Source organism: Echiichthys vipera, assembly GCF_963691815.1.
Source record: "Echiichthys vipera genome assembly, chromosome: 10".
NCBI classification, from domain to species: Eukaryota; Metazoa; Chordata; class Actinopteri; order Perciformes; family Trachinidae; genus Echiichthys; species Echiichthys vipera.
The window spans coordinates 10,901,699-10,927,837 of NC_139835.1; the positions used below are offsets into that span (position 1 = coordinate 10,901,699).

Genomic DNA, 26,139 nt, shown 5'->3' on the forward strand with positions numbered 1-26,139 from the left:
ATTCAGTCGTTAGCGGCCTTATTCTATTCAAGCGTAATCTTAGTTTATTAATTAATTATTTTATTCATTAGCTTATAATTTAATAAATATGTTTTCTGTCTTGCCCTGAATAACTTATTGGTGGATGTGTAGACACAATATAGTTTTTATGTGGAGCATAAAAATGACAAATGAAGGGATTCTAATCTCAATCCATTCAGCAATCATGTTGGCTGCAGGTGAGGGAGTCAGGAGCGTGCATAACGTCAAATCCTTTGGAGTTTCTTTTAAAATCCATCCCAAAACCTTGACAAAGAAGTCAGTAAACGGACTGTTAAAGGCAACAGAGAAAGTCAATGAAGGTCTCAATTTTTAAGTTGTGTATGAACCCCTTCACCCATCGATAATAAAAAAAAAAAAAACGTTTCAGACATGTAAAACGTTACATACAGGACCTTTAAAATTTATTGGACCCTTTGACCTTTATAATACTGTATGTTGATCTTTAGTTTGTTGTTCATTCCATCAAGCATTTGCTTATTCTTAAGACAAAAACTGCAGCTTGTATGTAAGATATGACATACATCATCACTTGGTTATGTGTGTTTGCATGTATCCACTAGACTCTTACCATTTGTGTCCTCATATTAAGAGAAATTGTCTATATGCCGCATGTAGTCTGTGTAGGTGAAGTTTGTACAAAGTGAATATGGCGTCTTACGAACTGTCTGTCTAAGTGTCTTAGGGTCTTACCATCCAGGGGGTGTCCTCATTGAGGGAGGGTTCAGTCTCTGTCGGCTGGGGACTGAGGGCTGAATCACTGCTGCTTCTCACCAACAGGGGGGTGTCTGTAGAAAACACAAGGGCACAAACATATCTCATATATGCAGGTAGCTCTGAGTGTTTTTCTTAAATATTTCGGTCAATTCAATGATGAGGTGATAGCATGTACTCTTCAAATGTTGTCCCATCACCTCACATGATGCAAAATTGAGATTAGAAACCACACTGCTTGTCTATTCAACTGCATATGAGCATTTCATTGAATAACTACTGAAAATGTGTAAAGCAGATGTTCTACGTCCTCTAAAATCAATCAAATCATTTGTCTATAGCAGGTATCTCCAGGAGGAATTCAATGACACACCAAACTCCAACTAAACCGTGGTTTTAATTGCAGAAAAAGAACTTGAATGAAAGAATTAACACAATATGAATGAGCCCCAATTATAAAATGTTTTCTCTGTTTTTTTCTGTTTTAATCCACATTATATCCAGTGTATACTGTATTTTTCAACCCCCCCAGCTTGCTCTTGTACCAACCAGAGGAATCTGGAATCTTTGTCAGACCAATATAACACAGTATGATCACTTACAACAAGGGTGTAAGATGACAGAGAGAATACAAGACAGCACCAAGACAGACAAAAAATAATGAAAAATGAAAAGGTTTGCATCTGCACTGCTTCATAATCTGCAGCTAGTCTCTCTGATACATGCACACACACGACTGCTGTAAAATTGCTAGTTTTTTTTTTGATGGAGTCACAGTTCAGCAAAATTCATGTCTAATAATAATCTTTTAGATGACAAGATACAGACCCTAAGCTAATCATATCACACTACAGAGAGGAGTTGGTGTGCAGTTCTTTAAGAGTGTCAAAGCATGATGGGGAAGAAAGAAAAATGAATGTTCTTATGTTCTTAGGTTGACAAAAAAATTTTCCACTTTGCAATGTGACATCAGTCCAAGTCAAAGTGTGCATTCAAACAAAAACAAAAACTGCAACTTTGAGTCTAATAAACTAATGGTTGTTTTTGCATATCAGAAAATTGAAGACACAGAAACTACAGTACATGGAGCTTGAAAGTATTAGTGCATGTAAGCACATATTAATGCATATGTATTCAATGGGGCAGTATCAGGTTTTATATATACACACTTTAAACTACAATATCTAGGACTTAATCTAAGACCAATTTAGGAAGATTAAGAAGATTTTTGAGATTATTTTTAATGTTTTTCTATAGTGACAACTAAGACTTCCTGAGTTTTAAAAAAGTTATGTCTAGATGCAAATGAGGACAAATGTATACCAAGGAAGAATATGCTTTGTTGAACAGATGCCACAATTAGGCACATTACTTTCTCCATGGAAAGTATTGTACACAGTGTATCCCATTCATACTAGAGCAATGTTTAGCACTGTGCCACAGAATCAACACTGAGCGTCACAAATTGATTCCAGGTTTTTTTCAGGGGGTTTTTTTCAACGCAATTTTGAAATATAGTTTATTCTTCTCTGCATAGCACTCTTTCTCCCTGTCATTTTCGTCTGGGTTGGTTCTGAAATCTGAGCTAGGGATGTAACGATGCATCTGAGACGGTTAAAAATCGATTAAAATGTGTGATGATTCAAATTGGTTGAGGTAAAAAATAAATCAGATGCCGCTATCTAGGTAAGGCAAGGCATGTTTATTTGTATAGCACAATTCAACAAGGCCAACCAACAAGTGCTTCACATAAAACATTAAAAGCATTGGGAGAAATAACACATAAAACATAAATCTAAAACATATAAAACGCCAATTAAAACATGTAAAAGATTTAAAACGCATAAAAGGTCACTTTTAAAACATAAAAGATTGTAACAGTTACAGAAGTTACAGTGCATGATTTAAAAGAACTGAGAGTTGCAGCAGACCTGCAGTTTTCTGGAAGTTTGTTCCAGATGGACCCTTGGGGAACTCCACATGTAATGTTTGCCTGCCCAGATGTGTATTTACCTATAGACACAAAGTAGTCCCCGTCCTTCAAGTAGGATTCAAACCATTTTAATGCTGTGTCAGAAAGTCCTACCCAGTTTTCCAGACGGCCTGTAATGTTGTGATCGACTGTGTCAAATGCAGCACTGAGATCCAGTAATACTCAGACTGAAATTTTACTATTGTTCCTGTTTAAATGGATGTCATTGAAGACCTTAAAAGCCATCAAAGCAACCTTAGAAATGCTCACACCCTTGGACATGACTAAGTCCAGAGTGTGACCTTTGTTATGTGTGGGCTTGGTTACATGCTGAATAAACCCAAGGTTATCAATGACACAATAAAGTTCTTTAGTCCCCTTGTCATGAAGTTTTGTCAAATGAATGTTAAAATAACCAACAATAACTACCCAGTCAAAGTCAGTTCAGATCATAGACAGCAGTTCAGAAAATTCCTCAAAAAGGGTTGCACAATATATGGGTGGCCTGTAGAGATTTAGGAACATAACTTGGGAGGAAGAATTCAACTTAAGAGCTACATATGCAAAGGTGGCAAAGTTTCCATAAGATATCTGCTTGCATTGGAGAGAATCATTAAACACGACGGCCACTCTTCCTTTCTTATGAACTCTGGCTTCACTTTTAAAACTGAAGTTGGGAGAAGCCGATTAAATAAGAACAGCACCACTGTTATCCTGATTTAACCAGGTTTCAGTTAAAAATAAACAATCAAGAGGTCTATATCGACTTTTGACTTTGTTTGTTGACATTCTCCGTCAGCCTCTCAAGATGGAGCAGCCGCAGCACGATGAGCTGGTCTGTGTTATTGGAGGTTCTAACTAAGTTTTGTCTTGTGGAAGTGAAAGAAGTTGTGTCTCTTCATCAACTGCTTTCCTGTCCTACACACTGTTAGTGACACAGGCTGGCAGCAGTGCGGAGCAAGTTATTATGTTATTCATTTCAGGAACCCTCTGCACTACAGAGGCTAGTCTGTGTGTGTGCAGGTGAAGAGAGACGCCGGATGACCTCAGAGCAGACAGCTGGAGCGGAGAAGAAATAAGCAGTTAAGTTGTTGACACTGGTTTGTTTCTGTAAACAGTGCCTCTGCTAACACAATGGTATTCATCATGTGTACGGGGAATATGAATAACTTGAGTTCTCTGTGCTCATGTTAACACCATATCCTGAATCTGATCATAAGCCTCATAAACTGGATATTCATGTTCATGTAAACGCACTCCTTTGTGAATGTGCAGAGATCTCAGCTTGTGAAAATATAGATATGCTGATATTCTTTAAAAAACATGTAAATTCCTAACTACTGTAGGAACACAGGCAAAGCCTTAGTTTCATTGTTTTTAATTCAATTATTGTTTTTGTTATTTAAAATAATATGTGTTCACTTTGACATTTACAAAGAAAATTAATTGTGCACTGTTCATTCTTAGATTTGAAAAAGAAAAGTGAAGAGGATAGGCTATATATTTTGTAGATTTTACTTTTTGTTGAAAATATGGTATCGTGAATCGAATTCAATTGTGAGTTAATCAGTGTATCCTTACATCCCTACTGATCAGTCTTGTTAAACTGTGTTTAGGCGTTCAGGCTTCTGGTCCAGCCTCAGTTATAACTATTACTGTTGTCAGGCACCTGGCCTGGTTAATGATTGTCCAAACAAACACGATAATAAAGCAAAATAACGGTTGATGAACCTAAAATATTCAAACTGTGAATGAAACCTAAGGGGGTCATGACTAATTTTAATCATCCAAACTCATCGGCACTGCCTGAGACATTTATGTGCATATCTGCTGATTACATACTATAGCAGTGTTAACAGAAAGCTCATTCCTGAATGTTGTTTTTGGAGATGTGCATGTGCACGGCTCCATGTGTTCATTATGTCTGTAAGGAGCAGGATATGAAATGCCTGAGTGTGTGAGGAGTTAATGTATGATCCTTTCCTTTAATATCTCTTCAGTGAACAAACTGCTGTTCATGCGTCCAAATTGCCAATAAGTCTCTGATTTTCAGATCTCCGTGCATATGTAAGTAACATATGATAGTGTCTACCTCTTCACATCTCATCAGCCCACTGCATAAAATCATCATTTAAAAGAAGCTGAAGGATGAAGCACACCACACTATTGCCTGTGCTTCTGCTGGAGCATGAAGAAATAGTGAAATTATAAGAAAAAGTCAATACTGCAGAAAGCTATCAAAATAAATAACATTTATTACTGGAGATATTATCAGGGTTTGTGTGTTGCACTGCAAATCCTAAAATTGACCATCCCTACTCATAGGGCCCATCAATCCACACATATATAAAAACATTGTTAGCCTCTATAGTTCCCCTGGGAATAAAATGAGAAAGGAGGTGGTGAGGGGAACCTCTAAATGAGTGGACTACTCAGAACACAGGCCAAATGATATTTGTAGGTCCATACATTGATTGTCACAAAATGGACCCTTGGTGCTCTTAAGGCTGGCTAGGGGGTATGGATTACATGAAACCCCTAATCAATTAATCTCTTTAAAGAAAGGCAAGGACAGATGGATAAATGGATAGAGGACAAAGGATGAGAAAATTCAAAAAGATAGACAGATAAAGGAAATTGATAAAGAGATAAATGGACTAGAAATGGAAAAGATAATCATTCCGACAAAGACGAAGATGCACAAATATGGCTAGGTGCAATATAAATTAGAATTAAAAAACAAAAATTAAATTAAAAAAATCTAAAATCTAAAATCTAAAATCTAAACAATAAATAAAGAAGCCTTCAAATAAATTAATTCCATACATTTTGCCTCACTGTAACATCTCACCTTCCTAGTTTTAGACTGAAGCAGACCTGTAAAGACACAAAGCCATAAATGGTGTGGTGAGGATGTTGACATGACATTTTGTGGGTACAGGCAGTCCATATCTAGATAAGATAATACGATAGATAACAATGGCCATCTTGGGACAAACAGTGATGTGACTCTGTCCATATGTCTGTAGCCTTTCCAAGGTTAATAACTTTCTACTAGACTGGCAAAATGTTAATCTGCCAAAAAGAATTAAACACAATGTTTTTTTCCGGAGCTGAAGATTTAAGTAGCTAAGGAGTGAGCCACCTCGCTTCCTTCTCAACTGTGTATTGTGCATCAGCCTGTCTGTTGCATGTATTATGTACAGTATTTGACATTTGACATTTCTGCATTCCTTTGATTACACAAAATATTCTATCCATGTAACAAATATGGCAGCTACATCAGTCATGGTAAATGTACCACAAAAAATGGTCTTCCCTGTCCATTCTTATCCTCATCATGTATCCTAGTTACTCACTTCAACACTTGGATTTTTACTTTATCATAACAGTGATAAAAGTAAAAAGAAAGAGAGAAAGACAGTTAGGGGCAAAAGACACAAACAAAGAGACTTGTAGAGAGAGTGAGAGGAAAAATAAGTGGTTTGGGTCAGAGGTAAAACAAAAGACAGTGATAGAGGCCTAAGTCTGACCTTCTCACACTGACAGTGATAGTCTCCAGAACTCCGTTACCTCTAATAAACCATGACAGTCACACATTACTACTAATCTCTGCTGACAGGCGACTGTACTGAAACAGACTAAACTTCCTGTCTTAACTGTGTCTGGATCATACAGCCCCTTCACTCAGGAAGGTCATACAGGCTGAAATGTCAATTATGTTAAAACTATTGGTATAGATGCAAGATACATACTTTTTGCTGTAATAGTTAGGGTATGTTAAAATTAGATCTAAGGCAAGGGGGACTTAGGAATATTACAGCAATAATCTACTGTACAAAATCGTGCTATGATTTTTAATTCAGTGTGGGAGTCCTTGAGCTCAATGAACTACTTGACAACCTTCAAACTGACTGAGAAATTTTAATAGTATCATCAAAAACAACAAGGATGGAAAGTAATGGAATCCAGCGTACAATGGATGGATAAGCATTGCCACACTTCATTTGGCATATTAATGACATTTTGAAAACAACCTTGACAGATTATGTTTAAATGTCAAGCGTCTGTCTGGATGGATGGATGGTACTGACTAGGCAACAAAGCAGACATTGAGTCCATAATTCATAACTCAAGGAAGGGGAATCTGTGATTAGCTGACAGCAGGAGGCGGCTGGGAGTTTTGCATAGGTTTTGGTGAACTGTCGGTGCACACAATCTATCACTCACATGGTTTGTTATGTTAGGCAAAATGACATTGGTAGTTACTGTGGCAGCTCTAAGCCCTTTCACACTCAAATCTACATTACCTCTACTGAACAGGCACTTGACTTGACATAAGACAGAAAGAGATAGAGGAAGGGAGAGACAGACTAACAACGAGAGATGAGGCGAAAGGGAGGTAAAGAAAGGGAGACCAAGAGCATTTAGATAGGTCTATTCCGTGTAACAGTGAGCAGACACAGACATCAAAGTTTGTTCTGCCACCTGACATTGCACATAAACTTCCTGTATTCTCTTTCCTCTGCTTCTCCTCAACTGACTCTCTTTCATCCCCATCTCAGTCGGCATCTCTGAGACAGTGCTGCCAACATTTTAGCTGTCCCCATCTTGTTCTCATCACTGTCCTGCACAACATGCCCTTCACATCCTGACCTTTAGCTGCACTATAATTCAAAGTAAACATCATTTCGATTGTCTACAAAACATATATGTTTTTTGGGACTTCACCACTATCCCTTCAACGACTTGGCCTAGCAGTCAACCTCCACATCAAATTTCAGTCCCAATGGACCTGTTTCTTGTCTACCATCAGCTGTGACATTGAGCAATTTATGTACTGACCTATGGGTTACACCTTAAAGGTAAAATCATTCCCAAAATAACTCCTTTCAGACCATGTGTTAGTAAACCTTGGAATTCCAAAGTCCCTGAAGCAGAATCTGGGTTTATGGCACAGATCTACTTCAGATCCTACTTCAAAGTTGCATGGAGTAGTGAAAAAGCCAGAAGAGTATTAAGAACAACTTTTTTTATATACAACAGGTGTTGCTGGTGTGTTAATCATTAAAGATGCCAGGCCTGGACAACAATGGGGAAGTACTGGAAATCATTTGGAGTATTTGGTCTATGAGTGCCAGCATGCTCAAACACAGAGGTGGTTTCCAGAGATAACATGGACTGGCTTGTCTCCATAGGAATAATACTTTGTCAAATTAGAACAAAATTTGGTGACGCAAAGCCAAATGCCAAAGTCTAACTGATGTTCAGGTCCTTGATCTTCCTCCACCGAGCCAAGAGCTACATTATAACTGTAGTTTAGATCACACGACACAAAGCGTAATAAATATCGTCTTGCTTGAACAGTTTTAAAACTCTGAAAATAACTTCCTAAAGTATTTACAAATCTTCTGTAAATGAATGTTAAGTACTAACTATGTTTAAAAAGTACAGGCAAAGCATGTAGAAATGAAGAAGAGCTACCAAATGTAAACATGTAAATCACTCAAATCTCAAAATGAAGCTGTGAATTGTGAAACCTCACTTGTAGATAAACAAACAGAGATTTCCTTTCATTTAATTTTAGGGCCGTAGGCTTGTCTACGCATGTCATGGTTGGAGTGGGACACGACCAAAATGATACAGTAAATATATTAAAAAATTACTCACTGGACTTAAGGGCTGAGGAATTGACTTCAATCTCTCCCCCTGTGATTGGCTGGAAGACGGAGAGCTCGGATTGGTATAGGTCTGGGCTAGGGACTGGCCTTGTGCTAGCCACACCCCTCTGCTGGGCTTCCTGCTCCTCATACACCGCCATCAGCTAAAAAGAGAAAAAGAAAGACACACAATGTGGCTAGTCATTATTTGAATTTCTTCTATTCTTTTCCTCCATTATGTACACAGTTTGATCAGAGTAGAGCAGCAGGAATTCTGTTCAAAGACTTTGATATAATTCCACTCAATGCTCTCCACTCACAATGAGAGAAAAGTCACTCTAATTAATTTCATTAGCTGTAATTTACTTGCATGATACAGTACAACACAAAGCAAAATGTGGATGTAACATGAATGTATACAAAGTCAAGGAAAATTGCGAACAAATGCAGCTGGATTCAGATCAAGCCTTAGCACGTAACCAGAAATACACAACTAACCTAATTAAAGATGTAAAAACTTGAGACTTATTTTGCTGCTATCAACAGATTTATGATAGCAGGAAGAGCATGTACATTGACAAGTGCTAAGGGACAACTCTGGGACATACAGTTTCCAAGGAAAATATGTTTGGCTTTTAGAGACCAACACAAAAACAGCACTATACCCCACTGGCCATATTTCTTAAAATGAAACAAATAAAAAGGACAGAACACTTTTGAAATTATCTGTGGCTTTGTTTGCACACAATTTCCGAGTTACCTTGTGGATGAGGACACTATAGAGGATGTCCAAGGAGCCCAGCATTCCTGTGACAGAGTGTGTGTCTACTGTTTAACAACTCCATTCGCGTCTCCCCTCTGTGTTTTTGCGACACCCTGCCACTTCTAACTGTGTTATATAGTGGAATCCCTGTCTATTGAGCATTGCACTGAGTCTGCGTTTAGCCTAACATAGCACAGAGCTTGTCAACACAGTGTTCTAGGGGCCTCTACGTAAAACCTGAATAGACCTGCGATGTGTGTATGTGTATGTATGTGTGCTTCGTGTCTATAGAGGCCAAGAGTAAAGAAAAGGGACTTTGCCAGTAAAGCCAGAGGCTTCCTGCTACACTGGAACCAACAAGTGTGCAACATACTCTCTCACTCCAACAGACATGAGCGTACACATGCATACTACAAACAGGCACAAACCATAAGTAAATGTGGACACACACACACACACACACACACATAAAGCTGTGAGTCCCTGCACAGTGTTTTGCTGGCTGGCTCTTCTGCACAAGAAAGCAAAAAAACAACAAAGCCAACATTATGAAAATGTAATTCTAAAGTGCAAACTGATGCCAACATTTTAGACTAAAAGCTTACATAGGTGCTAATACAGAGAAGTCCAGCAATGGCATATTTTCTTTCAAGGCCAACCTGATGATTAAAGCAGTTTTTCACTGGGTTGTTCATTGGGTTTTTGATAAATTAGGACCAAGAAAAGCATGAGAAAAGCCCTTGCTATTCCTCTCTCTATCCTTCTCTAGCTCACAAAAACAACAATTTTCTAGGCACTTGTATTTTAACTTCATGCACATGCAAGCACTGTGGCACTTGTGTCAGGTGGAACTGAATGTTGAGGCACTTATTCTCAAAGGCTTCTCCTTGATCTGCAGTGGCTTGGATTGTACCTCATTTGTGTCTCACTTTGAACAAAAGCATCTATCAAATGATGAAACTGTAAATGTAAATGTTACCACCTACACACAAAGATTGCCAAGGAAACTTTGGAAATATTCCAAATGCAAAAGTTGACTTGTTTTTCGAGGACCTAGAAAGACCAATTCTACCAGATATGATCAAAATTATAAATGGATTGAATTTATACCCCAGTGCAAGCAGACTTTGTATGATCTCAGTCACTTTTCATGCATCCTTCCTCTTCTGGATGGGTATAGTAACAATATGAACTCCCTTGGTTCTAATGTACATATTTAGGCTACTAGTAGAGTTTGGGATGGCATGTGCAAGAAAGTTAAATATAAATAATGCTGACAGATGATGTATAAAAATGCATTCATAAATAGCTGGTATACAGGTGGATATGGAAGTGAACATAAATGCTTATGTGTATATGTGTTAAACCTGTATAAGTACATTATAAGGGCACTAAAATATATATACCCATGGATGTGAAGATGGAAGATTGAAGGTTTCCTGAGGACTGAATCAAGCCCCAAAAGTTCTGCAGCTTTAAAATACCTTCCAGTGCATATGCATTTACATATGCATGAGATATTACTTATTCCAAATACAAAATATAATTTAAAAAAAGAAGTAGTTATAAAAGCTCCCTAATTTACATACTTATTTAAACACAAACCATGTTGTTTTTTTTCCTAAAACCTACCTAAGTAATTTTGTAGCAATTCACGACAATAATGAGGAGTTTAAAACAGTGACCATAATCCGGCAAGAAAAATGTTTCCCTTGAAGCGTAACTGAGAATGTAGTTTAGTTGGATGGGAAAGTAATTTTGTAGGAGACAAGGTTAAGAAGAGAGCAGAATAATATCAAGTTATACAATATTGCAACTTTCTTATCCTCTCCCCATACATCTCACCAACTTCTCAGTACAACCGATGCCTCTCAGTCTCTCATACATTCATGTTCTGTCACACTTCACTTTTCCGTCTAACACACATCTTTCTCATCATCTGGGTCTGTCTTCCCTCTTTCAACAACACTCATTTGTCTTCTTTTTGCTTTTCCTTCAAACATGCTTGTTGCTTTATTCCTTTTCTCTCCTCATCTCCTAATCCCTCCTCGGTCTCAGCACCTAAATGTACACCTTTCTGTCATGAGTATAAAACATTTGCATGGTTGTCACAGCAGCAGTTTTAATTTTTTCTGATGTTTAGTTAGGATTTTTCAGTCTTCTGTCAAGCTGCTTTGGTGAAAGTCTTTTACAAGTATTGTCCAAATGGGATAATGAAGAAATGCACATATCTAATAAATAAAAAATTGCTCACATTTTTATCCGGTTTCAGTAAATATGTCTGTTATATTTAGTAGAAATGGACTAATAGTTTCCAGATACACACAGAGATTCTTCAAAAAGAAAATGTGAAAAATGGGTAGACAAATTCAGCATAGTCTTGCTGAGTCTCAGAGGGAACGACAGCCAGACGATGAGAGATTAGGATGCTTTCTCTGTCTCTTAAACAGGGGACTCAAAGACCTGCCAAACAAAATGACAACGCATCCCGAGCATGAGAGGGAGAGAGGGATGGGAGAGACAGAACGGTGAGACTGCATACTCTAAGTATAAAGCATAGAAAGAAAAAAGGAAGAAAAAGCCATTGAGAATGTGCAAGACTGAGAAAGAGTTATTATGACAATAACGAGGGAAACTGACAGATGCGCTGTACTGTGAAGACCTTTAGGATGTAAGGAATAAGAGCAAAAAGCAAAGGATTGTCAGTGTTCTCGCATCAAGTGTGAATGCAATGATGTGTCCATTTTCAGCAAAATGAAAAGTTAGTCGCTGCCAACTCCACCTCTTTTCCTCTTACACCACAGCCCTTGTTTCTTTCGTTATCCGTCACATTTAGCAGTGAGCACAGATACCGGTGTACATGCCTGTCATGTTATTATATGTAACATCTAACCTTCACATCGGCTTGCCTGTCAACAACCTTGACCGACTCAAAGACAAAGATGCTCGCAACTTCAGATTTTTTTGTTTTTCTGTTCCAGCATTCTTTCAAAACATCCATTTTATTTTGATAGTGTTGCTGGCAGCCTCATGTAGAAATACCACTATCTGTGAGTTTGATTACTTGCACTCAAAAATGTATCTGAGCAAGGAATAAGGCTTCATTTTGTCTTCATTTAGGTTTGGGAAGAAGTGACTGACTGAAACAAATATGGTTTGTTGGGGATATTTTTCAAGTAAAAAAAGAAATCCTCTCTCCTACTCTAAGGGGGGTCAGATGTCAGGTTCACTCAAAAAAGTGTTTTTACCCTGTTTCTGTCTTCTAAAATGTCTGACTTGTATCTGAGCAAAGTTTGTCAATAGAGTGACACTATATGTTTTCACATTCCTCTCCTGAAGGAGGAGATGTCGGTGCATAAATTGCACTTTGTAATTTGAAATTCAAACGTATTCCAGGCAAGCTTTAGTTTGTACTTTCCTAATCCATAAACCAGTCGCTGGGCTGGACAAGGCAAGATGCAACATTTCTCAGGGGGAAGACAGTAAAGATCCTGCTCCAGCTCCATCTCTGATGTTTTTCTTAATCCATGTTAAACAAACGTGTGTTTATTCTGTGACAATGAACTTTTTTCACCATCAGAGTTGAGAGAAGCAGTGAGTGGTGAAGCTAAGACTCATCTCCGTGTGCAAACAGTTCACAATGGTGAAATTAACTTTACCATAACATGCGCTGGTGAACACCACTCATAAATGATCATGTAAATGGGCATGTACATTTTTGTCAATAATTCATAATATGCCATATATTATAATTAATATTAGTAGAAAATGTTCTGATAAGAGCACAGACCTCCACCAGGTCTGGATCATTTATGTTGTACTTTCTAACATGTTAAGTAACTATAAAGCTCAGCAGCTTTTACAAAATATATATTTATTTTAAAGTAATAAAAATAAACAGATATATTTATACTTTATATTTTATTCCATTACTTTTGATGATGTTTGAGTTTTCCGCCGTGGTACCGTTTCAGTATCGAGATATTTCCAGCAGGTATCGTACCAAAGGCATAATTTTGGTATTGTGACAATACTAATCATAGCAGAGTAGTTTTTATGTACTTTAACACATGCCTGGAGTGGGACTTCAAGGACTCTTTAATATAATAGATGGGGTTATCAGAGCTTGTTAAGATGTCCATACTCACAAAATCTCTCCAATTGCACTTTACTGAGGATTATACTATATTATTTTACATGTGATTTAATGATGTTAAAATAATTGCGTGAAAACACACTATCACTGAGACCACAGAGTCCAATTCAGGACCGAACTATTCACATTTGGAACTTTTGTTTTAATCAAATTACAGAAATATCCATGACCTGGTTGTCAACTATTCAGTTTTCATTAAAAACACACATAGAAACCCAGGGATAAAACACTTAAGTTCTCCACTCCCTTTATTTCTCGTTACTGTGTGGTCAATACAAGGTTCACATAGGTTACCTAGGACAAGTGGAGGCTAGTGGGAGGTAATTCAGTGAGTGTTTTATGTGTTGGACTACCTGACCTGAGAGCTTGGATCAATCAAAGGCCTGACCCAGCAAGCCAAAATCAAACACTTCCACCAATACACCGATGTGTCACAATTGGTGAATTTGTGAAAGTCTCAATGTCTCAACCAGTCATCCTTAGGACCCTCACCAGAAGCTTGTTAAAGGCCATCATCAATAACATTGTTTTAATAAGATGACATTGACTCCTGAGGTTTTGAATGAATGAATGAATGAATGAATGAATGCTTTATTTCAAACATATGAAAAAAAAAAAATTACACTTGAAACACGAGTCATTAAAAACACTTTGTATGTTTGAAAAGGAGCAGGAAGAAGCATAAGCTTATTCATTCCTACCCCTTCTCCACTTAGTATCTATACTACAGGTTTTCTTACTTCCTGTTTATCCTGTTTCTTTTATTTTATTTTTTTTATTTTTTTTACATTTTTTTAATGTATTTATTTATTAATTTATTTATTTATAAAAAAAAAATTAATACGCTCAACAAAACCAACAATTCCAACAAACAAACAAACAATAACCGCTTGTGTATAAATAAATAAACGACAAGTATGGCAAGAAATGAGAACCCTAGTGTTTGTCACACCCCTCTTCTTCCCTGTACCTTGTAAACACCATCCGTTTGTACTGCTGTTTGTTGTTTTCAGAATAATGACACAACTGAAGCCACTATATAAAATTCCAAGTCACACATAGTGGGGCATGGGTTCGCACTTGGCTTTCTGAACTCTGACAACCAGAGAATATGAGCTGAGCAGTGAGCAAGTGAACAGGATGCGCGATCATGAGGAGTTTGGATGGAGCATAGAGAGGAATTGTTTTAAAATTCATTGCCTAAATTTCCTGCTCCAATTCTGCTTTGGTAACGTTCACACCATAAGCTCGAAGCATGCCCTAGCTTGTCTCTATGTCATTGCAGCGCGTCCCTCACGGCAGGTGGCTTTCTTCTGATGAACATGCACGCACGCACACACGCACGCACACACACATGTGGAGCATGATAAATAAGTGCTGAACTGCCTTTCCATTCATTAAAGCATATATGACATACTCACGTCAGGTTAGGTAGTGCTACATATGTTGGGACTTGAGGTTTTTAAACTACATGAATCAATATGAATGATAAAGGTGAAACATTTTGCTAAAGAAACAAGTAAACAGTAATGGTCTGATCTGTTCCACCCTAGGAGGTGCTGAAAACTGGAGCGCAAGGGAGATTAAGAGACTGTACTGTACTGTATGTCTACAGAGTCTCGAGAACACGTCTATTAAGACAACATAAGTGAAGACACCTGTGTGGGTGCATGAATCAAGTGTGTGTAGAGGCTTCAAAAGACGACAGACAGACTAGTATGTGTTGTTACTTTTGAAGTTTAGATAACTCAGGTAATGTCTTTGCTCATGCACCAATACACAGTGATATTTCAGTGTGAGAAAAGGAGAGAGAGAGAGGGAGGGAGTGGGAGCAGGCAAGAGAGAGAGAGAGGGAGTGGAAGCAGGCGAGAGAAAGAGAGAGAGAGAGAGAGAGAGAGAGAGAGAGAGAGAGAAGGATGGAGAAGTGCAGAGTTGGTTCCTTTCCTTTTATTAAAATTAAAAGAGCAAATTAAATTGAAATAGGTAGATTAATAGCAGTACAGGATTTAGCCTAAGTGCATAACATGGCATCAGTGCTCGCATACACACACATTTTTTTTGCATCATACCCTTTATAATCGGGTCGATTAGGCCCTGATTGATTAGTCTGGAGTGGATCAATAAAATGCTACAATCAGCCACATGCACAAACACACACAGACTCTATCCCTCACATACACAGACACACACAAAACAATCTTTCTTTAAATATGCTTAAGCTATCTGTACAACACTGAGCTTTGATTTCCACTCATGACCACTTACCATGAAAAAATCTATAATGTTCAAAGGTGTGTGTGAGTGTGTGTGCGTATGCCTGTGCGTGCGCTTTGGCATTTTATGCAGTCAGCAATATCTTTAGCAATGACCACTCCATCACCATAGCCTTTACATCAAACTGAAGGAGTGCAGGTGGCTGCATCTGTCCATTAAAAGGAACATGTGTGTTTGTGCAGGTCTGTGACATGCTGTCTTACACATATTATTGTATTGGCTTTTATTGGTTAAAACTGGCTTGGATATTTTTGGGTGTGATACTTGTACTAAAATATCCCTGCAAATCGGCTACTTTACCGCCAACAGTGCTTTGTATTGCTCAAAAATGCTCATTAAAAAGGAATGTTATCAATAACAAAAATCTGAATACAACAATAAATTCAAGATATAAATGTGTCATCTAGGTTCAAAATCACAAAGCTCTTACACTGATGCATCTATTCATTAGAGAAGGAAATTTGATCACCCAGTGACACGCACGCACGCACGCACGCACGCACGCACGCACGCACGCACGCACGCACGCACGCACGCACGCACGCACGCACGCACGCACGCACGCACGCACGCACGCACGCACGCACGCACGCACGCACGCACGCACGCACGCACGCACGCACGCACGCACGCACGCACGCACACACACACACACACACACACACACACACACACACACACACACACACACACACACACACACACACACACACACACACACACACACACACACACACACACACACACACACACACACACACACACACACACACACACACACACACACACACACGATAGACTGACAGCACCACCTAGCTCTACACAATAGACGTTGCATTTGAAATGCATCTTGAAGCCAGTGGGCCACCCCAACCCCCACCCCACACCCCTGGTCCTTTGTTACTGTGTCATTTATGTGTTTCCTATCCAAATAAAATAACTGTTTTCTGCCTGTGAGAAGCAAGGGAAGTGGAAGACAAAGTGCTGAAATTGCTTTGTTATTATCTGTCTGTATACCTGTCTGTGTCTCTCAGCTAAAAAGAAGACAAGCTGTAAGGAAAAGCAATGGGTCTTAAACGCCATCCTTTGAAAATTAGATTGTGATTTTGTCAGTTATGGTGCTACTTCCATCCTCCTTTCATTGCCCGGATGATGTAATGTAGAGTTTAAAAAAGGCATTTTTATGTCTCATGACATAATTTTGATGCTCCTAGTGGAGCACTCATAAAAGATGTGCAGGGTTGCTAATCTGGCAAGATAGAGTCACTGAGGTCGTCATACAGGCCCTCTGTAAAGCTAGCATGGAGAGTCCTTTTTAGAAAGCATCGCACTTTTTGCGTGATGCCCATAAAATATATAATTGTGCAGATCACAAAGAGAATTTGAATGAACCCTGAGGCAGGTCAGCTCTTCTATGCTAGGCTATGTAAAAGTTGGCCTTTTCGTCTTTCATATTCAGCAGATATTCCTGCTTAGCACTGTTTTCCCCTCTGGCTTCACTTTGCCTCCTCTCTTTTGCTTCCTCTCTTTTTCCCTGCCTTCTCTTCCCTCCTCTTTCCCGGTTGCCTCATCTCTTCATATTTTTGCTTCCTCTCATTTACCCTGCCTCCTTTCTGCTTCTCTTTCTCCCCTGCTCCTGCTCTCCCCTTGTTTCCCTTTTGCTTTTCCTCCTGTAACCTCTTCCACAGCTTGCCTCTCCAGCTGTCCCTCTCTCCCTTCTGAGTTGTAGTGGTTCTTTACAAATCAGCTGATGTAAATCATCATGTTCCAGCACTTTGCTCTATTGGATACACCCACAAAGCAACAAAGAGCTTATCGATTAAAACATGAATCTGATACACCCGCGCTCACTCTCTCAGTCTCGACTCTTAATCTAGCTATTTTATTCCTTCTGGTTTTCCCTTCTTTCTTGTTTTCTTCTCTTGTAATCACTAAAGAGGCAAACATCAACAACAATAGATATGTGTACAGATAGAAAAACCCACTTTACACACAGAGATACACTGTAAAATCATATGCACCAAGGGACAAGGACTAAAATAGTCTCTCACACACACACACACACACACACACACACACACACACACACACACACACACACACACACACACACACACACACACACACACACACACACACACACACACACACACACACACACACACACACACACACACACACACACACACACACACACACACACACACACACACACACACACACACACACACACACACACCTCTCTCTCTGACTGTGACCTCTCTGCTGCAATCGATTCATCGCCATGGTAATCTATAGTCAGGATGGTGATGTCTCCGTATGGAGAACATGGATGAATGAAATTCCGCTGCTCAGCAGTTTCAAGTGTTTGTGTAGGTCTGTGTCTGTGTGTGTGCTGACCCTCTATTGATCTCCAGTCACCTTAACTCTCAGTAGAGCATGACAAATCCAGACAAGAAAGACATGAAGAAAAAGAGGAATGGGGGACAGAAATACTGTGAAGAATGAGAAACACAGACATTAAAACAGAGAACGAGAGTTAGAGAGAGGTTACAGACATACTGTACAGACTGTTCACAGTCAGCAGGATAAAATATATACCGAAATACATTGTATAGACATATTATTGAGACTTAAAGAAAGCATAAACTATTTCAACAGTATAGTAGAGCATCCTCCAACAGCACCAGCAATACAACTGCTCAGTGACTTTATGAACTTCATACAGGCAGAACTTCTGTGTCTGTCACACAGCCAAAATATCATTCAAACTTCTTGCATGCATTTGCGTGTTTATGTGTGTGCCTGTTCATACATATTACATTATGTATTTACGCTTGTGCATGAGGAAGAATGCTCAAATGCAAGAATGTGTGAGCAAGTGAGCGTGTGTGTGTGTGTGTGTGTGTGTGTGTGTGTGTGTGTGTGTGTGTGTGTTAGCCATCTACCACCGCCTCCCTGAGGCTGTATGTAGACCACACTTGGCCATATGGAACAGCATTATGGAGACACACAGTGGCACAGATGGACACATTCTGTGCAGGCCATATTTTCAATGATCCACCAGTAGCGGTCTGAATAACAGCACTCATAAACCAGAGGAGGCTAGACTGCACAGACTTCACCCGCCGGGAAGAAGGGAGTTTTCAAGATGGATATATTATTCACAAATTTGGGGGAAAGAGTGAAAGGAAATTCTAATGAAGGGTTTTAAAAAAAAATGGAAAATGCAAAAATATCAGAAGAAATGTGAGGTGTTTTTAATAGTTTACCTACCCTCATCAATATCAATGGTGTGAACAAAATACGGAAATAATAGGTACTGTAAGTCCTAATCAAGTTTTTCCCTCTTTAGTCCTTTAATATCAAGTACCTGACAAAACCAATTCCAATCAAATACATATACTATACGGGCATGTTGATTGAATATTTTAACTTTTGAAATAACAGCTGAATCCTAATACACCATATTTTTCACAAGCTACTTCCAAATACTGTATGTCCTGGTTCAAAACGTTTCCATCCATAACCTTAAATAATTGATCAGACCTAAAGGAAGGTTTAACCCTCTGAGGTCTAAGGCTATTTTCTCGATTTTGCATACTTTTGTAAATTCCCCTTTTAAGGGTACTTGCATATATAACTGGGTATATATTACATAATACCCAAGTGTTTTTTTATGGAAATGTTCAGAACAAACTCAGCTTTATGTTTAGTGAGGCCCAAATGTGTCCTAGACCAATGTGTAAAAAGATTATTTGGCCCAAATGCTGAAAATTGAATTCTGCTTTTTCAAAATCTTTATAACTCTTATGAAAACATACCTTTACTGATGTGGAACAACTGTTTTGGTGCTTGAAATGAGTTTACTAAAGTCTTAGGTTCACAAAATAAGTGAAATATATGAATAAAATAGTAGATAAATGTAAAATGAGTGTATAAAAAAATGGAATTTTGTCCCCCCCAGGAATCGGGCTCCGGCTGCTGAAGGGGCAGTCTCTCCATGAGCGCACCACCTCTTCCAGCAGCTCTTGGAAGATGGGGAGAAGTTGCTTCGTGGCGCTCTTTGCCAAGGGCAATTTCTTCCCCTCGTAGCGTGGTGGTCTCAGCTACAACAGCAGGCCAGGGGATGCCCACCCAGGTAGCAGCGCATTTGCACACGAGCATGTCTGAGCTGGGGGAGGGAGAAGCTGGTGTGCTACTCTCCTCACCACCCTAAGACGCGACGGAGCTCGTGGGCTTTGCAGCCCAGGGCGGAGTAATGAAGATGTCATCCTCTTCTTTATCCTCTGATATGAGGAGTTCCGAGGTGCCATCTTCATCTTCCCCATAGTCCAATTCCAGGACATCTTCCTCCAGTGGGGGACCCGCGGCTAGCGCCAGCTGAGCCCAGGTGGCGCTAGCCTCCGGTGGCGCTACCGCAGCGACCCCCACATCCTCTCCGGGAGATAGGGGTCATGTCCAGACAGGCTAGCCTGGCAGCCTAGTCATCTGAGGGGACTCTTCGCGTGGAACACCACACAGTGCTGAGACAAGCCGGGGACATCGATAGCCGCTCGGGTGTGTTCCAGCCCCAGACAGCACGAGCAGACCTGGTAAGGATCCATGCTTGATATCTTATTCCCACAGCGACAGAGTCTAGCTCCGGAGTCTCCGTGCCCCCTGGTGTGAGATGGTTTAGCCCCCATTCCGTGCAAGCTGGTGTGCAGGCAGGGAGTCGAGGAAGTTAGCTGGTGTGCTAACTGTGAAAAAAAATAAGAGATTAGCTAGAGGGCGAATGCTTGGCGCAGCCGTGGTGAGGCAACAGGAGCAGTGCTGATTAAGCCGTGGAGGGGCAGGAAAGCACCAAGTTCGATCTGGTTTTACCGACGAAGCAGGAAAATATCTAAAGCTAGTAGCGCCCCGACAGAAGCTAAAAAAGATCTGTCTGTGGAGAGTTAAGCTAGCTAACCCTGGACGCGAGATATGCTCCAAGTGAGAAGAGGTGTTTGAATGAGGTGGTGCTGTCAGTGCACGTTTCACCAGCCAATCAGGATTGGCATAATGAGATAAATGCTTCTGAGGGCTGCAGAGGGGCATGCATCCCTTAGTGAGACATTGAACGAAATATAGACTGATACTAAGTGAAACTCACTAATAAATAATACAAAACTAAATAACTATTACAGAGTAATACTTTACTAATGGACAATCAATTTTGGCAAACAAACTTTGTTGCGGCTTGGCCAAATCAGTTCCAGAATGGCGCTTGTGTATGTCCACGTGTTATCCACTGTTGTGATCTGTTGCATGCATTAAAAGGATCAGACTAGCGTGCTGACGGTAATGGGTGGGTGGTAGTTATTTTCTGAGTGTCTAATAGGAATGAAACGGTTTATTAAAATAATCCGTCCCGTTCAGTACGCCTGTCACGGTTCGGTACACGTGTTTACCGTTCGGTTTATGAGGTGCAACATAGCGTAAGCCTTCATGACCGCTGTCCTTTCTCCTAGCCATCTCAGCGCTACCGTCTCAGCGCATCAAATACCGGCACGCTGGGAGACTTGCTCCATGCGCTCCCTGTAGACACGCTGCCACAACGCTCTGTACACTCCCACTATGCACTTCTTCTTGGGTTTCTGAATCCTCTTGGCAACAGCTCGCTAAGCTCCACTCTGTTGTTGTTCTCAATTGTTTCTGTCTGGTTATATCCGTGGTTTAATCACCACCGCAATGTCTCTTTCTACTCTGAAAAAAAGAAAGGTTGACACAGAAAACCGTTAGTTCACCAGAGAATGGACAGAGAAGTTTTTGTTTCTGTCGCTGTGAAGCCTGAGTTTACTCTGCAGCCATATCTGAGTGTAAAGAGGAGAAGTTGATAAGGCATTTTTCAAAATAATCATGCTACTCTGCATTTATGTTACGTTCACTTTTAAAAATTTTTCATATGTACTTAAGCCTGTAAAGTACCTTGTAACTGAAGTAATCAGATAAATGCAGTGCAGTAAAAGTAGAATATTTCCACTGATTTATAATGAAGCAGAAGTATAAAGTAGCATGTAAATAAAATACTCAGTAAAGGAGAAGAACCTCAAACTTGTACTTTAGTCCAATAATTGAGTGAAAACTACTGTCTGCTACTACTGACTACTATTTCCACTGATAAAATAAAGACAATATACTGTATGTACTCCTATGTCACTGCATTGTTTTACAATATCCATTAATGTGATGCTCATATTTTTCCGGCCCCTCATTTTGGATCATTTTCGTCAACCGGCCTCAATTCAAAATTAATATAATAACTCTGATGTAGCCTTTATTCAGTCAATTCCGTGATTGCTGTTTGTGCATATTTTAGTGAAAGAAAACCCATTTTCCTAATTTTTTTGGAAATTTGATAATATAAAAGTGTTTATATTCTTACCTAGAAGGCAAACAATAGTTTACCTTTTTGCCAACTAAATATATAAACGCGTAAATGCAGCAATGTTTCTCCTACTGTTTCAAAATCTCACTTCACAGATTGTTACAGTAATCCCTAAACAAGCTGCCTCATTATTTCAGTTTTTGCATGATTGCATGTCATGTTCTTAAGAATATCAGATTTTTTTAAAAAGAAATCTAATTATTAGGCTATAAATCTGATACGTGGTATTTTTAGAATCTAAAATACAATAGAAAATATAAGAAAAAAACAACTGAACCGAACCGAAAACTGTGACTTTAAAACCTTGATTTGAACTGAACAGTGGACTTTTTGAATCGTTCCACCCCTAGTGTCTATTGGTTAGTTTCACAGAAAATAGTGACGGACACCACGGCCCTCTAACCACACACTGAGACAAATGATGCCGGACACAAGTGCTTTTTTCCTGTCTTCTAATTGACTGTATGATTGACCTATGAGCTTGCAGTAAAAAGAATGCCACTCAGCGTCAGCTAAAAGCAGGAAGCAGCTCCATAGATGTTTTATTCACTACTCTTGAGAAACAGAGAGATAACATTTGATAAAGTCAGAGTTTAATTGCTCATCACATCCAAGAGCCCAAGATGACGTGAAATGACCTCTGTCTAATAAACAAATCAGAACCAAAAGATATTAAGATGGTAATTATATAAATACAGATGCAGCAAATCTTCACATTTAAGAAGACTAACCCAGCAAATATTAAGGATTTTCCTTGATAAATGATTTTAATGACTACTCAATTATCAAAGCTGTTGACAATTTTCCATGATGAACCAACTAATGAAACGATTAATGTTTTGTTTAGCACGTCAAGAGCAACGTCCCCACACAAACCCTAATTCTCAACTGTATTAAACCATTAGAAATGCCCTGACAGGTCAGAACACACTTCATTGTCAGTCATAGGCAGACACCTGAATGTTACACCTATAGGATTGTTGAATATATCATTCTAAAAATCAAGGACATTAGCATTCTACATGGTGATCCAAAACAAAACTCAAAAAAGCACTTTTTTATCGACCTCCTTGCTTTGGAGGTGTCGAAACAGAGAAAAGCATTCACAGTAAGGTCTTGAATGTTAATGTTCTAAAGTTATTGCTATGTACAGCATTTAAGGGTGCACTCACACTGTCCATTTGTACCGCGCCCAAGCACGCTTCACGGCTAAAGTCTTGTTCATTTCACCAGTGTGAGTACAACTGTACTGCGCCCAGGCACGGCATGCTTGCCGGCTGCGGCCCGGTTGAGAGAGGTGGGCTTTTGTAAAGCACAGATGCACATGTACGGGCACAAGTATGCGCATGTCTTGATGTCTATTAATATGTGTCTGTTCCCTGCAACGGACATTTAAAAAGATGCAGCCCAAGGGTTTGCGGTGGTCTGATGCATGGATGTAGTGTTTACTGCAGATTTGGTCGGATGAAAATATTCAAAAACAGTCAGACAAAACTAAATCTCCCAGGGGTGCTGACGTATAAGCAATACACATTCAAGCCGCAGCTCGCATCATTTCAAGTAGGCTAATGTGAGTACAAGCAGGCCTGGGCCGCAGGGGAAGAGGTCGGGGGGACAATCACGCTAAAGCACGGGGCAGGGTACGAATGGACAGTGCGCCCTAAGAGTTGTCAATGTTCAAACCAACGTCAAGGTTTAGTCTACAGCTCTCACATCCCCTGATAGCTCATTTAATCAGCCTTCCTTTCCTTCCTCCTCTCCTTTCTTTCCAGTATCTTATCTCATTCAATTGGCTCTCCACATAACAATGGATGTCTGAGTGGCTTTTGAAGTAGGATTTGCTGTCTGTCAGATGTGAGTGATTAGGCTACAAACACAACCATACACACTATGTTCTCTCTCACAAACATGCAAACAGTTTCACACTCATGCACACACACAAAGTGTTTTGATGCTGATTATCTGAGGCTTAACATGTCAACACGCTAAGCAGTAATAACTGTCAGCTGACAGTCCTAAACCTGGATCAATGCACTACATCCATGCACGTACACACAGAAACACACACGAATTGAAGAATAGATTGTATCACACCTACTACAAATAGGCTATGCATATTATTAGCCTTCTCAGGAAGGACTGATAAAATGAGCAGAAAGAATGGTTTCAAATTCTTCTGTAATGCCATTTTTTTCCAGGTAAAAACAATAGAATCATATGTATTTAATTCACTTGGACCTATAAAGTTTTGAAAACTTTAAACGTGTTTGGCAGAGAGTCGCTGTCATGTTCTATAAAACGAAGGAGTGTCGCTTTAGCCATTCACATGTCTATAATCTGTTACCACTTTGGGGATTATGGGGTTAATTGTTAAAAGGTTGTCTCTTGACCCCCAGACAGCTTATCTGCTTTAGAGCTGAGGGAGAACAATCAATCTCACCATGTCACTTCAAACCAGTCAAAGGAAAAAGAAATTACTTTCAACAACATTAAATATTCCTACCAAAGAAGGACTTTTTTGTTGACGACAATTTTTGTTCCATCATCCTAGCAGCTTCTAATGGGTTGTCCTTGGTCTAGTGACTAGACTCTAGTACATGTTCATATTATGTCTGTGTGCATTCAACCAAATATCAAATATTTTATATTATAATACAACAACAGATCTTTGATTATTGTCAGTGAAAGAAAAACCCTTGATAGGCTACATACACACTACTGTGATTTTATTCTGAAAAGCATTTCAAAATGTGTTTTAGCTCCAAATTAGAAATAATCCGTCTATACTTACATGCCTGAAAATGCATATTACATGACACCCTTCCTGTAAACGGGAAGAAGATTGTCTGACGTTCCTCTGGGGTTAATAATACAGAAACTGCAATAATATGAAGGTAGAGCGACACTGGCAAAAATAAAGACAATAGATATTTTAGGTTGGAACGTGGTTAAGGTGGAACTGTAACTGAAAGTAACCCATGAGTATAATGCCATAATGGTGGCGGAAAAAATAGATTGGGATCATTGCAAAGCAAATATGGCATCATATGGGAGCAGTTATGGGAGAATAATCCATCACCATAGGAAACTATGGCAATGGGAAAGGAGTTATCTCTATATACAGATCCTGCATAGAAATGTAGAATGTGTAGGTAACGGGACAAGATTTGGGCAGCTGAAGCGATCTGGTTTCCGTTTGTAGCCTGAGTAGTATTTACCTATTACATTTGAGCATACTTTGGTTGCCTGCATGTAATCAGTCCGTAAGGAGAGTAAAAGACAAAAAAACAAAAACAAAACAGACAGTCAGAGCATATATAAACACAAGTATGTGTTGACACAATATGTAGTATACAATTAAATTAACCTCATGCATTGTCCATGTCTGTTTTGGAGTATATCTGGCCCATGAGTTTACTGTAAGTACAAGCCAGAACGTCTTTCATCACTGGTGCCTGAGTTCAAAAAGGACAACCTTTACATCTATCTCTCATGTATTTTCCATGGAAAGCAATATTGCTGCTGAATGTGTCAAACAAGTGTCTGGTTGTTAAATATGTGAATTAAAAAACTGGGCTTCTAGCTGGTTTTAAACAGTCTCATAGCAACAGCATGTGGGATGACCAGGTCCTCTCCCAAGCATCTGCTGAATGCCAAAAATAAAGATGTTCCATGTCTTCTTCCTTTGTTTAAAATATGCAATATTATCTTATATTTGGCAGCATAGCTTAGCTTAACTGAAATTCCTAGCTGACTGTGGCAGGGGGTTTAGGGACAAAATGAGGCCCGCTGGATGGAACTTTCTAGAGGAGGGATTTGAAAAAAAAATAGCACAAAATGTATGGCGTGTATAATACAAGCATTTACATGTCAAGTTATTGTCTTGCAAAGATGTAGCTGACAAACCTTAAAGTAGGTATAAGAGAATTTCAAACTGCTCACAAAAAGTGAAAGGTAAGAAACAGTTAATTCAAATACTGCTGACCTCGTATTGGCTCCATTACCTCTCATGCTGACTGATTCTTTCCATTTAATATTTTATTTCTCCTATTTCTCCCACCCCACCATCATACTGTCTTACCTCCACCCCCTCAAGGTGAATGACACAAATTATGTGACACCTACTCAGAGAATTGAGGATCTTTGTGTGTG

At 39.3% G+C, this 26,139-nt stretch overlaps 1 protein-coding gene across 1 annotated transcript in view; it reads right to left on the reverse strand.

The window, feature by feature from the left end:
- Positions 1-26,139, reverse strand: part of LOC310952801 (partitioning defective 3 homolog B-like) — a 244,435-nt gene that overhangs the window by 177,166 nt on the left and 41,130 nt on the right. The window contains 2 exon segments of the mRNA XM_083921512.1: positions 733-827; positions 8,396-8,549. Of these exon segments, the coding sequence (XP_083777638.1) occupies positions 733-827; positions 8,396-8,549 (249 nt within the window).